The 15987-nt window shown below is 40.4% G+C and overlaps 1 protein-coding gene across 4 annotated transcripts in view; it reads right to left on the bottom strand.

Annotated features, from left to right (window-relative positions):
• wdr90 (WD repeat domain 90) overlaps window positions 1-15987 on the bottom strand; it is a 102427-nt gene that overhangs the window by 13744 nt on the left and 72696 nt on the right. For all 4 annotated transcript variants that reach the window (XM_059979302.1, XM_059979300.1, XM_059979301.1 and 1 more), the window contains 10 exons: window positions 14030-14129; window positions 13490-13611; window positions 12552-12708; window positions 9403-9593; window positions 8107-8275; window positions 7563-7674; window positions 2666-2837; window positions 2004-2126; window positions 1530-1710; window positions 1240-1370 (listed from right to left, as the gene is read on the bottom strand). In XM_059979302.1, coding sequence (XP_059835285.1) covers window positions 1240-1370; window positions 1530-1710; window positions 2004-2126; window positions 2666-2837; window positions 7563-7674; window positions 8107-8275; window positions 9403-9593; window positions 12552-12708; window positions 13490-13611; window positions 14030-14129 — 1458 coding nt within the window. The remainder of the gene's footprint in view (window positions 1-1239; window positions 1371-1529; window positions 1711-2003; window positions 2127-2665; window positions 2838-7562; window positions 7675-8106; window positions 8276-9402; window positions 9594-12551; window positions 12709-13489; window positions 13612-14029; window positions 14130-15987) is intronic.

The raw sequence follows: 15987 nt of genomic DNA, 5'->3' as shown, positions 1-15987 counted from the left end.
TTCTAACTTGACAAAACATAAGACCTTTTTCTATGTGTATTGTAGCGCCTGAGGAACAGGGCGTGAGGTTTACTGTGTGGGGAGGAGATGTCACTGTTTGTGCTTGGGTTACGGTGTGTTGGCAGGAAAGGTGGCGAGTTATTTAATAGTCATGAGGACATGACTTTTATTTGGTGAGGGGAGAGTGTAAAGGGGGTTTCTTCTTTTTTCTTTGTTACTGTGTATGTAATCAAAATGGCTTCTTTGTTTTGTTAAAAGCAGGAATGCTTCTTTGTTGCGAGAGAGTGCTGGAAGCTTGTTTGGGTTAAAATTTACTGATAACGAGAATTGTATTCCTTTGTAAACCAATTGGGATTAATGTTGTTCTGAGTCTGTAAGCTATTGTTGGCGGGCTTTTGAGCAGATCGGCGCGAGGGGTTGAGAGAGAGGACTCGATGCTGTAAGCTGGGCGAGGAACAGACCCCAAGCGGGGGTCCGAGGCCAGGAGGTACTCCGAGGAGAGGAGATGAAGCTAGATGTGCTTGGTTGACCACTTCAGATGGTCCTAAGCTGCAAGTCAAGGAGTTCAGAGGGGATCGAATGGTGGGCAGAATGGGCTCCAATGGTTGTGCACGAAGTGGTTTGGACTTTGATAAGTTTGGCGCATTTTCTTTATTTTTTTCCTTCATATATACTGTATCCTTTACAGTATTAATAAACATAATTAACAACTAAGCTGTACAAAGTATTAGTGCAGATGACTAAAAGGTTAATTACAGTGTCAGTCTTCAGGTGAAAGGGATGGAGAGGGAATTACAGCATTTACAGTCTTTGTAAATAAAGCAAGTCTGTGGTGGAGCAATAAAATTCCACGATAAGAGACTTATTTTGTCACAATCACAGTAAGTCATCAGTAATTCTGATAAGAGCTGTTTTGAAACTGAAACAATCATAATCCTGGCTGCAGGGATATACATGAGGAACTTGAGGAATAATTTTGGAGGTTCTGGCAAAACCAAGCATTTGAGAAAAAAGATTGAAAATGGGCTGCAATTTAAAAAGATAGAGGGATTAAGGGTAGTTATCTTTAGAACAGGTGTGACAACAAATTTTAAGTAGATATGAACAGCACATAAAACCAGGAGAATTAGAGAGGCAAGGAGGAAAAGCAAATTAAAGCTAATTGTTGCTTTAAGCATGCACTTGATCTTGATTAATTCTCAATTTTACACAACAACCTTTCATAATAATAGATCTTACTTTTTTCTGTGTACATTCAATTGTTGTAATTGGAGAACCCTTATGATCACTGATGATACGAATGGTAATTCCTGTATGAGGGCTGCTCACGGCCATCAAGCCATTTTCACCTCCTGAAATAATAACCTCACCTGAGAATAATAAAAAAAGTCTGTCAGGATTAATCACTCAATGCAGAGACAGCAAAACAATTTCCATGAATTCTTGATGGTAGCCATGCATTAGCGGTGCAGCTTATGATCAGCATTCAATTAAGGATATTAAGCAATCTACACTGTGGTGGAACATACCATCCAGAGAGTATGCAATAGCACTGACTGCCACTGGGTGAGGGTGAATCTTCAATTCCATCTCAGTTTTCAACACTCCAAAGAGACGTACTGTACCATCGCTGTATCCTGCAACGATTTGCTGTTTGTCAGCACATTTCCTTGAATTGATTATGGGGCTCCAAGCCATACACAAACAGCTCTGCAGCAAAAAAATAGTTACTAAAGTATGAAGGCTTCCTTCCATCAAGTGCTTTGATTTCCCACAGCATGCCAAAAATCCAGTGCAAATGAAACAGCTGTTATAAGACACGATACATTTCAGTTGTTCAAATTCAAATTTTGTTTACTGTCATCCAACCATACACATGAAAATAATATATACGATTGAATAACTCAATTAATTGTGCTCAATAAATTTCAATTATTTTATATTGACTTTGTAAGGTCATGAAGTTGCTAATAAAATCTTCCATTTCACGTTTTGTAACATACCTGATTGAGAACATGAAACTGAACAACCAACTCAGTGCTGTGCATGACCCACACACGCAAGCTGCCATCTTCTGCACATGTGGCAAAGTGGCTTTCATCTGGACTAAAAATTACCTGGTTAACCTGAAGGAAGGAGAAGATAAACTGATCAAAATACTTAAGAATTTCCAGCTTATTTAATGAATGTAACAAATTCCCCTGCAGCACATGTTGATATTCCTTGTTTTGTAGGAAACCGTGTACACCGAATTTAACAAAAAAAAACTGATTCACTGTGAACACAAATACATGGCATTACTTTCACTGTTCAAAAGTGTCATTGTGTATTTTTTCTTAAACAATTGGTTTTAATGTGTTTCTTTAGTCTTTGGTGCCCATGCCATCTGGCAGCTGAACAAAAATGTTGAGGTTATTTCTTCCTCCGAAATTCCTTATTCATTCTTTTACACAATCCAAAGATTTCATTTTAGAATTTTTTTGCCTCAGTCTAAAATTCTCCTCCCCCTTTCTGCTGTTCAGAGAATCAGTCTATACTGTGTACAAAACAAACCCTAATGAATACCCTCAAAAGTTCTGAGCAGAAATGAGCAAGCCACTCAGAAAACACGTATTTTCTCAATGCTGCAATCTACTCTCAACATACAATTCAGAAATTATCTGACCTTGTTTCTGTGGCCACTGATCAGACGGATGCTGGTATTTTCAGCCCAATTTATATACCACAATGTTCCTGCTGTGGTTCCCACAATTCCCATGTCCATGGTATCATCAAAGACTGCACTAACTACAGTGCCATCCAGAATCATTTCATGCTCCAGAAGCACCGAATTTGATCTGAAAGAAAAATCAGAACATTCAAAATAGATGCAATGAGTAAGTTAAAGACCAAAGAAATGTTTCCAGATAAGGAATCATATCTGTATTTCATACAAATCAACATGCTGAAATTTGCAAGCTCTAATGGGAAGTGAAGTTTGTGCAGTGAAAGTTACGACTGAGAAGGTGCTCAGGAAGCTTAATGGTCTGAGGGTGGATAAATCTCCTGGACCTGAAGAAATGCACTCTCGAGTTCTGAAGGAAGTAGCTGGAGAGATTGCGGAGGCATTAACAATGATCATTCAAGAATCGATAAGATTCTGCAATTGTACCGGATGACTGGAAAATTGCAAATGTTACCGTTATTTAAGAAGGGTGGGAGGCAGCAGAAAGGAAAGTATAGACTTGTTAGCCTGACATCAGTGGTTGGGAAGTTGTTGGAATCGATCGTTAGGGAGGAGATTACAGAATACCTGGAGGCACATGACAAGATAGGCCAAACCAGCATGGTTTCTTGAAAGGAAATTCCTGCCTGACAAACCTACTGCAATTCTTTGAGGAAATGACAAGCAGGGTAGACAAAGGAGATGCAGTAGACGTGGTGTACTTGGATGTTCAGAAGGCCTTTGACAAGGTGCTGCACATGAGGCTGCTTAGCAAAGTAAGAACCCGTAGAATTGCAGGGCAGTTACTAGTGTGAGTGGAGTATTGGCTGGTCGACAGAAAACAGGAAGTGGGAATAAAGGGATCCGATTCTGGCTGGCTGCTGGCTACCAGTGGAGTTCCACAGGGGTCGGTGTTGGGACCGCTGCTTTTTATGCTGTGCGTATTTGGACTATAGAATTAATCAATTTGTGGCTAAATTTGCTGATGATACAAAGATAGGTGGAGGAGCAGGGAGTGTTGAGGAAACAGAGAGCCTGCAGAGAGACTTAGATAGTTTAGGGGAATGGGCAAAGAAGTAGCAGATGAAATACAATGTTTGAAAGTGTATGGTCATGCACTTTGGTGAAAAAAATAAATGGACAGACTATTTCTTAGATGGGGAGAGAATTCAAAATGCAGAGATGCAAAGGGACTTGGGAGTCCTTGTGCAATACATCCTAAAGGTTAAACTCCAGCTTGAGTCGATTGTGAAGAAGGTGAATACAATGTTGGCATTCATTTCTAGAGATATAGAATATAAGAGCAGGGATGTGATGTTGAGGCTCTATAAGGCACTCCTGAGACCACACTTGGGAGTATTGGGTGCAGTTTTGGGCTCCTTATTTTAGGAAGGATATACTGACATTGGAGAGGGTTCAGAGAAGATTCACAAGAATGATTTCAGGGATGAAAGGGTTACCATATGAGAAACGTCTGGCAGCTCTTGGGCTGTATTTCCTGAAGTTCAGGAGAATGAGAGGGGATCTCATAGAAACATTCTGAATGTTAAAAGGCCTGAACAGATTAGATATGGCAAAGTTACTTCCATGGTAGGGGATTCTAGGACAAGAGGGCACGATTTCAGGATTGAAGGATGTCCATTTAGAACTGAGATGTGGAGAAATGCAGTCTACCTAGGGGAAACAACAATGGCCACATCTCTGGCACAGAGTCTGGCCCTGTGGCTCAGAAGGGTAGGAAAAGGAAAGAGGATGGCAACAGTGATAAGGGACTCTATAGTTAGGGGGGATCAGACAGGTGATTCTGTGAATTCAGGGAAGAAACACAGATGGTGGTTTGCCTCCAAGGTGCCTGGGTCCGGGATGTTTCTGATTGTGTCCACAATATCCTGAAGTGGGAAGGAGAACAGCCAGAGGTTGTGGTACATATTGGTATCAACGACATAGGTAGGAAGAGATCCTGAAAACAGACTACAGGGAGTTAGGAAGGAAGTTGAGAAGCAGGACCTCAAAAGTAGCAATCTCGGGATTACTGCCTGTGCCATGTGACAGTGAATATAGGAATAGAATGAGGTGGAGGTGGCTGAGGGATTGGAGCAGGGGGCAGGGATTCAGATTTCTAAATCGTTGGGACCTCCTTTGGGGTAGGTGTGAACTGTACAAAAAGGACGAGTTGCACTTGAATCCAAGGGGGACCAATATCCTGGCACGGAGGTTTGCTAAGGGTATTGGGGAGAGTATAAACTACAAATGCTGGCGGGTGGGAACCGAACTGAAGAGACAGAGGAAGGGGTGATTGGCTCACAAATAGAGAAAGCTTGGAGACTGTGTGAGAGGGAAGATAGGCAGGTGATAGAAAAGGGATGTGCTCAGACCGATGGTTTGAGATGTGTCTATTTTAATGCAAGGAGTATTATGAACAAAGCAGATGAGCTTAGAACATGGATTAGTATTTGGAGCTGTGATGTTGTGCGATTACAGAAACTTGAATGTTTCAGGGGCAGGAATGGTTACTTTAGATGCTTCAAAAGGGACAGGGAGGGAGGCAAAAGATGACACAAAATACTTTGCAGATGCTGGGGTCAAAGCAACATACAAAACACTCTGGAGAAACACAGCAGGTTGGGCAGTATCTGTGGAGGCAAAAGTGGGGGGGGGGCGTGGCACTGCTGATCAGAGATAGTGTCACATTTGCAGAAAAGGAGGAAGTTATGGAGCAATTGTCTACTGAGTCTCTGTGGGAAGTTAGGAACAGGAAAGGGTCAATAATTCTGCTGGGTGTTTTTTTATAGACCATCCAATAGTAACAGGGACATCAAGGAGCAGATAGGGAGACAGATTCTGGAAAGGTGTAATATTAACAGGGTTGTCGTGATGGGAGATTTTAATTTCCCAAATATTGATTGGCATCTCCCTAGAGCAAGGGGGTTAAATGGGGTGGATTTTGTTAGGTGTGTTCATGAAGGTTTCTGGACACAATGTGTAGATAAGCCTACAAGAGGACAGACTGTACTTGATTTGGTATTGGGAAATGAACCTGGTCAGGTGTCAGATCTCTCAGTGAGAAAACATTTTGGAGATAGTGATGACAATTCCATCTCCTTTACTATAGTATTGGAGAGGGATAGGAACAGCCAAGTTAGGAAAGCGTTTAATTGGAGTAAGGGGAAATATGAAGCTATCAGGCAGGAACTTGAAAGCATAAATTGGGAACATGTTCTCTGGAAAATGTACAGCAGAAATGTGGCAAATGTTCAGGGGATATTTGCATGGAGTTCTGCATAGACAGGGAAAGGATGGTAGGGTATAGGAACCGTGGTGTACAAAGGCTGTTGTAAATCTAGTCAAGAAGAAAAGCTTACGAAAGGTTCAAAAAACTAGGTAATGGTAGAGATCTAGAAGATTATAAGGCTAGCAGGAAGGAGGAAGGAGCTTAAGAATGAAATTAGGAGAGCCAGAAGGGGCCATGAGAAGGCCTTGGCAGACAGGATTAAGGATAACCCCAAGGCATTCTACAAGTACGTGAAGAGCTAGAGGATAAGATGTGAGAAAATAGGACCAATCAAGTGTAAAAGTGTAAAAGTGTGTGTGGAACCGGAGGAGATAGCAGAGGTAGTTAATGAATATTTTGCTTCAGTACTCACTACAGAAAAGGATCTTGGTAATTGTAGGGATGACTTACAGTGGACTGAAAAGCTTGAGCATACAGATATTAAGAAAGAGGATGTGTTGGAGCTTTTGGAAAGCATTGTTGGATAAGTCACTGAACCAGACGAGATGTACCTCAGGCTACTGAGGGAGGCGAGGGAGATTGCTGAGCCTCTGGCAATGATATTTGCATCATCAGTGGGAATGGGAAAGGTTCTGGAGGATTGGAGGGTTCACTCTGTGGTTAAGGCAGCATATAGTGCATTGGCCTTCATCAACCCTGGGATTGTGTTTGGGAGTTGAGACGTAATGTTGCAGCTATATGGGACCCTGGTCAGACCCCACTTGGAGTACTGTGCTCTGTTCTGGTCACCTCACTACAGGAAGGATGTGGAAACCAGAGAAAGGGTGCAGAGGAGATTTACAAGGATGTTGACTGGAGTGGGAGGCATGCCTTATGAGAATAAGTTGAGTGAACCTGGTCTTTTCTCCTTGGAGTGATGGAGGATGAGAGGTGACCTGATAGAGGTGTGAAAGATAATGAGAGGCATTGATCCTATGGATAGTCAGAAGCTTCTTCCCAGGGCTGAAATGGCTATCATGAGAGGGCACAGTTTTAAGGTGTTTGGAAGTAGGTACAGAGATGTCAGGGGTAAGTTTTTTTTTTACACAAAGAGTGGTGAGTGCATGGAATGGGCTGCCGGCAACGGTGGTGGACGTGGATGCAATAGGGTCTTTTAAGAGACTCCTGGATAGGTACATGGAGTTTAGAAAAATAGAGGGCTATGGGTAATCCTGGGTAATTTCTAAAGAAAGTACATGTTCAGCACAGCACTGTGGGCTGAAGGGCCTGTATTGTGCTGTAGGTTTTCTATGTTTCTAAATTATTTTGGTCAGAGGGTGGTAAATCTGTGGAGTTTGTTGTCATGAGCTGCTGTGGAGGCCAAGTCATTGTGTGTATTTAGGACAGAGTTAGATAGGTTCTCAATTAGACAGGGCATCAAAGGGTATGGGGTGAAGGTAGGGGAGCGAGGATAACTAGAAGAATTGGATCAGCCTATGATTGAATGGCCGAGCAGACTCAATCGGCCAAATGACCTTCTTCTGCTCCTATATCTTATGGTCTAATCTATCCTATTGCTATAGAATTCTATTTCCTGTACAAATTAACGTAAGAATTCATTGCAATGAAAATTCACTGCAACATCACCTTGCTCCTGTTTCCTCAAGTCTCATTTCCTGCAACCCAGTGACTGCCCATAGCCGGATCTTCTTTGTGTTACTGCCACTCATCAAGCGATAACCTCGACTTTGCACAATTCCTAAAACAGAAAATTCGCAGATGACACTACTGCAGTGGTGTAATCCTTTCCCACTTCGAAAAGACCTTAAGAGGCTGTACCTTAAGGCAGCAGCATCTAGTATTAAAGATCCTTACCATCTGCAACATGCCCCCTTCTTGTTACTACTATTAAGAGGAGATACAAACCACCCTGAAAGCCCACACTCAATAACTCAGAAACTGCTTCTTCCCCTTCACCATTAGATTTCTGAATAGTCAATGAACTCTACCTCGTGATTCCTTTCCTGTTCACTGTTTAGTAATTCATTACAACTTTATGTCTTTGCAACGTACTGCTGCAAAACATCATATTTTACATCATATAAACTGATGATAATAAACCTGATTCTGCTGTGATAAATAACATTACCGCACTGCTGTAAGTACTGGGCCATATTATAACTTTACGTACCAACTTCCCCTTCATCTGCATCCCATGTCATGAAACATCTGTTGTGCTGTGTGTCCCATGCACAGATCTTCCCTGTGTTGGTTGCGGTATAAAGAACTGAATCACAGTTATAGCATAACGCAGTGAGCTCCCCAGCATTCACTTCATCTGGGATTGAGACCCTGTGAACCTATAACAACAAAATAAAACAAATAATATTTGAAAATTTTACATCAAGATGAAAATATTTCCTACTGTAATGTGGTAAGCAGAGGATAAAGCACAGAAAGCCAGGCTTAAGAAAATGCAACTCTATATGCGCCAACTCTATACTTTATATACATCTGTTACACAGAAGTACCAACGCACATCAAAATGTCTATCCTTCTACAGTATCCACAACCACTAGTGTTATGCTACTGCACCCTATCACAGGCCTTCTCTTTCTGACTGATACCTTCTGCAACTTTCTTTGCAACTTTAAACTTATTTCATTATTACATCTTTCCAGTTCCGATGAAAGGTCACTGACTTTAAGCAATAATTCTGCTCCTTCTCCACTAGTGATGCCTCTAGACACCTCACAAAATTGCCGTCTTAGCAGAAGGAAAAAAAAGCTATAAGGTAAGCTGTCAGATGTTGAGTTTTGAGTTACTCTTCAGCCACGATCAGAGCAGCAGCTTCTGGAAGGTTATTCATCTAATGCTGCTTTGATACATGATTGTATAGCAGTCAACTGATGGCATCTGGCATGAGGTAATTAGGATAATCTATAAAACAGACCAGATTTAGGCTATTCAGCCCATTGAGTCTGCTAAACCATTCAATCATGGCTAATTTATATTCCCTTCAACTCCATTTTCCCACCTTTTCCCAATAGCTTTTGGCGTGCTTGAGAACTACTTTAAATGTACTCAATAACATGGCCTCTATAGCTGTCCGTGACAATAAGTTCCATATATTCAACACCCTATACTCTCCGACGATTGGAAACATTCTTTCTATATCCCATGTAGGCCTTTCAATATTTGGTGGGTTTCAATGAGATACACCCCTCATTCTTTTAAACTTCAATGTGTATAGGCCTAGAACAATCACATGTTAAACCTTTCATTTCCAGATCACTCTTATACACCTCCCTCTTTCTAATTCTGCACATGCTATCTTAGATATGGGTCCCAAAACTAATCACGATACTCCAAAGGTGATCTGACCAATGCCTCATAAACCATCAGCATTCAATACACATTTAAAAGTAAAGTCCAACAATGAACTATTTATTATTACAAAAATGTATCCTAAAAAGCAAAAACTGACCTTCAGTTGTACTTCATTAGCATTCTCTTCTATCAACCAGAAATGCACAGCTCCTACCCCAACATAGGCAAACTCATTGAAGGCAGTTGGGTCAAATGCTAAATCATGGATAGGATCACATATTTTTGTAGTTGCCACAAGCTCATAATTCCTGGTATTCCATAAAGCAATTGTGAGGTCCCTATAATCTCCTGAAATAAATTAGATCAAATCAACATCAGAAACCTTTAAGGAGCAAAATCTATATCAAGGTTAAAAGTTTAAAGTATATTTATTATTGAAGTACAGTATTGTGCAAAAGTCTTAAGACACACACACACACACACACACAATAAATACATATGTGTGTATGGTGTGTCCATGTCAAGACATTTGCACAGTATTTTAATAATTCTATGCATTGCACTGTACTCCTGCAAAAAAAAATTCATAACATATGCGAGTGATGATATACCTGATCTTTGATATGGGTCTCTATTGTGGACTGAGAATGAGAAGGGAGGCAGGCAGAAAGGGATAATGGTTGGGAAAAAGGGAACATAGAGGGAAGGGAGCAGAAAGCACCAAAGGGATATTCTATAATGATCAATAACCAATTGTTTGGAATCAAATTATCTTGCCCTATGTCCCAGGCCTGGGTGTGTCTGTACCCACGTCAACCCCCATCCCTGGTACTCCTTCTCTGCCATCTGTTCTCCTGTGGTGCTCCACCCTCACTACTCCCAACACTCTTTGTTCCCACCAGATTGAAAAATTCGCTCTCCACTCCACACTACAGTACTGAGCAAAAATCATCGGCACCCTAGCAATATATATGTGCCTAATACTTCTGCACAGTATGTATACTATACAAGACCTGGAGATTCATCTCTTTACAGGCAGCTACGAACAAAAAAAAACCCAACAGAACCCATTAAAAAACTGTTAAATACCCTTCGTGCAGAATCAAGTGACAAATCGTGCACACAATGCAAGTAAGCAAATAACATTCAGAACTGAAGTTCATGAAAGTGAGTCCACAGTCATGAAGCCCTTCATTGTAACAGCTGGTCCAGTTAGTTGCAGCTCACAGTCTCAGTTCAGCACAGAGACGAGTAAACCTCACGAACAGTGAGCTAAACACTGACCCATCCCACTCCTCTGGCTCTGACACCCCGACCTTCCCAATCTAGCCCAGCATTTAAATCAGTCAAATCTCAGGTCATTCTTCCCCCTCAGATCTGGGCCCTGCAGCTTCAATATACTCTCAAGCCCGGGGCCCACTGTATATTTTCAGCCTATACCTGACACTTCCAATCTGGCCAGCCATTTAAATTGGTCAAACATCAGCTTATTCCTCTTTCTCAGGCCCAGGTCCTATCGCCATTACTCTGCCTCATCACAGTTCTGCTGCTTCGAATCACCTCCAAACCTTATCTAGTAATGGCCAAACATTGCCTCATTCCCCACTCTTGGGCCCAAGCCCCACTGTCTTGATCCGGCACATACACACCATGTTGCAACCGTCCTGCACCTTCAAGAATTCAGTTCACACTGCAAAGTGCCAGGTGTATAGGTGGGTCAAAGACTCAACTCCGAAAGGGAAGTTACAGGCTATTGATTGCAGTGATCGCTTCAGAGAAAACGTGAGATTAATAAAGTAGTTAATAGTTTTGTTCACTGTGAGCAAGTCATCACTGTGCTTCACTAGCATCATCTTAAACCAGAACCAAGCAACTAAGAACATTTAACAAAAAAAACTAATTCTACTTTAGAAACAAGCAATATTACTTCCTTATTCAATGTCCATCACATCAAAAATATCTTTAGCTGCTCAAAGGAGAAATTCAAATTAATTAACTTGGCTCAGCAAGTTCAGTTAAACTCTGGAAAATACCAACTCTGGAAAGTTGCAACGTGGCCAGACAAAAGATTGGGCCACATTAGAATGCAAGAAGCCACAGACATGTCAAAAGGATTGGGAGGGAGAATTAAAGTGATAGGCGGCTGCAAGATGAGGGTCACCCCTCAAGTGAAGATGGAAGGTGGTGTCAGCGAACAACACAGACAAAGGCAACATCTTTCAGATAGTTCGCAAAATTACTTCCTTTACTATTTCTTTCAAATATGATTCCGCTGCTATTGGAACGTGCGATCTACAGTTTCATGATGTGTTTTCGGGCCGATTGAGTGATCTGGTACTTTGCTGTTTCCAAGGAAATTCAGGGAGGTTTTGAATAAAGTGTGTGGCCTGGAAGCCAAGAAGTTTGGAGATGTGGTGCAAGCTCATGATCAACTCTATTACTTGCCGATTAAAATGTCGAGGAAGATTAAAATCAGTAAGAATTAGAGTGGAAGGCGAGCAGGTGTTCAGCACCATCAGGTTTGCGTGACCAGTCTCTATTTCACCCTCTTTGGTCGGGGGAAGGTGACTGCACTTAATTGGTCTCACTCGTTGCTGCCGGATAATTGGGTGTGGGAAAGGATTAGTCGACTGGATTTGTGGACTGGACTCTGTAGTTCATGTGATGATGTGTTTCTGGTTGGACTTTTTTTTATTGTTGCTATTTTGTGCGATTTTGATTGTGGAGGACTGGCCTGTGGCCTATAGTCAATAAGTAACACAGTGCAAGAATAAACTGAACTGAGCTGACACTAAATATTCTCGGACTGTTTTGCTGACTTGGTGGTTTGATGTTTTATATTGTGTTCTTCACTCTTTTTTGTCGTTCATGCGTTATGTTCTTTATTTGCACATTGGGGCTTGATGTTCATCTTTGAACAGGTTCCATGGTTTTCTTTGTTTTGTGGCTGTCTTGGGGAAGATAAATCTTAGGGTTGTATACTGAATACATACTTCGATAATAAATGTAACTTGAATCTTGAATGCAGATTATCTACTGCAGAGGACCATACTGTGAACTATAAGTGCATCATATAAGATCAGTAATACATATGAATCACTGCTTCTTGAGAATGCCATGACAACTAGAATTGTGGAGATGGAAAGCCAGACCATAAAGTCATAAAAAGAATGAATCCGTTGGAATTCAGGCAGGAAAGAAGAAAATTCACCGGCTTCAAACATTTGACTAAATCCTGCAGAAAAACATTGATAAGAAAATAGTTTCAATATCAGATTATACTGCTCAAAGATCAATAAACCTTACCAGCAGACATCAAGAATCTGTCATCTCTGGAATAGTCCATAGCTTGCACCTCAGTTGTATGATGAGAAAGTACCTTCTTACAACTGCCACGCATGACATCCCAAATAAAAATGCAGCAGCCATTTTTGTCTTGTTCTCCCGAAGCTGATGCAAGATCCTTGTGAGAGAATAAAAGGGAAAATCCTCCAAATTTTTAAGGCATGTAATTAAGTAAAGGAATCCTCAGATTACAAAACTTCCAGGAAAACTTCACTGATATTAATATTAAAGAAACATCACAAAACATTAAAGCTTTTGCAAATATTCATGTGCGTAAGCAACAGCATACTTTATTAAAGTTATTGTCGGCAAGAGTTAGAGGGGTGAATGGAAAAGAACTTATCCCTTCCTTTGTGTATTTCCCTTTGCCTAGACTGGTTATTTAATGAATTTCTTTGCTACCCCACCCCCCACTATTGCTGAATAGATGATGGCTCTGTTTATAATTAATATCTACAAAGCCCATGTTTTCGGAGAGACAGAACTTTCATACTTCCTTTTGGAATTTTCCTCGTTTCTTTTTAAAATATCCCACAGATCTAAGATTTTGAATTCAAAAAATAACATTTATAAATAGGTACTGGAAACCAAATATATATTGTTGATTATTATAAGGTATTAATAAATAAATTGTAACAAATGGAAAGGAAAACACTACCTTATCAACTTCATCCACCACCTATTCCCCAAAAAAAACCTTGAAGCAGCAAGTATATTATGCATTTATGGGCCAAAAGCAGGATTACAGCTTCAGAGTCAGTTGCAAATCTACAAGGAACCACAATCATTACCACTTGGTTTTCTAATTATTAGAGGTGGCGAAATGTAACATAATTAACTGAGATATAAAGGGCATCAGTGACTAAATCAAATCTCACCCAAATTCAGCCCAAGCATACCTGTGTATCATGGCTGACTGCAAGAGTAGAGATTTCTCCTGTGTGGCCTGTTAAATGTCTCTGAGATCCAGAATGCAGGTCCTCAACTACCACCAGACAGCCACAAGAATATGCAAAAAGACCTTGAAAAGGTAGATAAACAGAGAGACAATCAAAATAATGGCAGGAACTTTTTTTTACATTATAATCCTACACTATTGTAATTACACTGTTCAGTTAATGCACTGCTCAGCAGTAGCCAATATAAATGTTGTACAAAAGATAAAATGTAATTCATTTTAACACACCAAGTTACGAAAAGTAAATGCTTAATACAGATTGAGAATTAAATTACACAGGAAGTCCACTAAATATGTAAATCAAGGTATTAATTTGATAAAATTCTCAACAAGGATACCGAAGACAAGGACTCTCTGCTGCATAATGTACATTTCCTTTTGAGATCGTGCACATTGGTTGTGCATATCTAGATTCCAAGGTATATTCTGTATACACCTGACTCATTTACACTCTGAGATCACAACTTGCTTTAACAGTTACCTGTATCAGGATTCCAGACCATATTTCCTCTTCCATTTCCATTGTATCCAATTACTACTTTCAGTTTCAGATCCTCCTTCCCTTCAGGGAGGACTACATCCTGAAGAAGATTCAGAATATGAGATGAGAAAAAGAATAGGAATATCATCAGACAACAAAATGCATAGAAACTACTTACAATTTAAACTACTTAACTTCAGAAGCAAAAAAAAATGTATTGCCTTTACTACAAGATATGGAGATAGAGATTGTAGCACAGCTTTATATATTGTGTATTTAAGCAGAAGAATTAAAACCCAGAATTTGGTTTTATTTCAGGGCTTTTTTCAAGACAACACAATTTTGAATAGGAACAAAAAAAAATTTCAGCCGAAGACTCCTCTGTCAGTTAACTGAAAATTGCTGTTGCGAGCATCTTCCCAAGGGGAAAGTAGCTGCAATTACGCATCTCCCTGAAATTACTATTTTAATTTAAAAATACATAGTTGGATCTCTCTCTCAGAGGCAGCTCAGATGAAATCAAGAGTCAATTTCTTTCATTGAATTCAAATTCACAAAATTAATTTTGACTTTGTCCTCCATGACTTTCCTTTTCTTTCCTGCAATGCAATGAGATAGGAGCGGAGGAGCAGAAGGCCATTCAGCTCTTTGAACCAGCTATGGCATTTATCAAGATCATCACTGATCTTTCAGCTGCCTTTTATTTTTAAAAAGCACCATCCACATCATCATTGATTCCTTTACTATCCAGAAATCCATCAATCTCTGTTTAGGATGAAAACAATGAAGCTTCCACAACCATCCAAGGTAGAATGCACCAAAGGTTATCACACTTTGAATGAAGACAGTTCTCCTCATCTCAGCCTTTAATAGCCCAGACTTTTTCTCAAGCTGGCCCCTTGACTCTCTACTCAAGGGCAACTTTCTCCTTGCATCTAAACTATCAAGCCATTTTTTTTGTTTTTGGTTTGATGAGATTTTCTTTCATTCTTTTAAATGCTTAATAAAGTGTTGTTGTTGCTCCTTTCCACACCTTGTGGTGCATCAGGCAGCAACCTTGCCATTTCTTTAGCGTTTGTTTTTTTTTACAAGGCCAAGTTGCTAGCTCGACACTCAAACCCAACAAGGATTGAAAGGGTGCAAGGAGCCGGTCAGATTCGGACACAAGACCACACGCCTCGCAGTCCAGTGCAGATGCCACTACACCACAGGCAGTTAGCTGGAGTACATTGTCTATACAAACTCAAATAACAAATATGTTATTTTAATTGAATCTTAGACTCTTTCATTGTGGAATATATGGAACATTACATCAGAACCTAATAATATCCTTATCTGCTCTGCAGACATATGCAATTCAAACAGGAACATGGGACAGCATTTGGAGCATGGGCTCAGGTTCACTTTTCCTTACAAGAACACAAGGCACAAACAAATTCCACTATTATCTCGATGTAAAATACCTAGTGGGAAAATAAATGTTTTACAGAAATAGGCATGAGGTGCATCCACCCCAATTAACTGCAGAGAGTTGTGGACACTGCTCAGCACATTACGGAAACCAGCCTCCTCTCCATGGACTCTGTCTATTCTTGCTGCCTCAGCAAATCAGCCAGCATAATCAAAGACCAAACCCACCCTGGACATTCTCTTCTCCCTTCCCATCGGGCAGAAGACACAAAAGCTTGAAAGCACTCATCACTTGGCTCAAGGACAACTTCTACTCTACTGTTATGAGACTACTGAATGTTTCCATCAGATGGATTCTTAACCTCACAATCTATCTCATTATGATCTTGTACCTTATTGTATACCTGCACTTTCTCTGTAGCTGTTGCACTTTATTATGCATTCTGTTATTATTTTCACTTGTACTACCTCAAAGCATTTTGTAATAATTTGATCTATGAGCAACATGCAAGACAAGCTTTTCACTGTACCTCAGAACATGCGACAAT

Source organism: Hypanus sabinus, chromosome 9, assembly GCF_030144855.1.
Source record: "Hypanus sabinus isolate sHypSab1 chromosome 9, sHypSab1.hap1, whole genome shotgun sequence".
NCBI classification, from domain to species: domain Eukaryota; kingdom Metazoa; phylum Chordata; class Chondrichthyes; order Myliobatiformes; family Dasyatidae; genus Hypanus; species Hypanus sabinus.
Note: the sequence above shows the minus strand (reverse complement) of the source record. Positions and strands in the feature narration are given on the sequence as shown.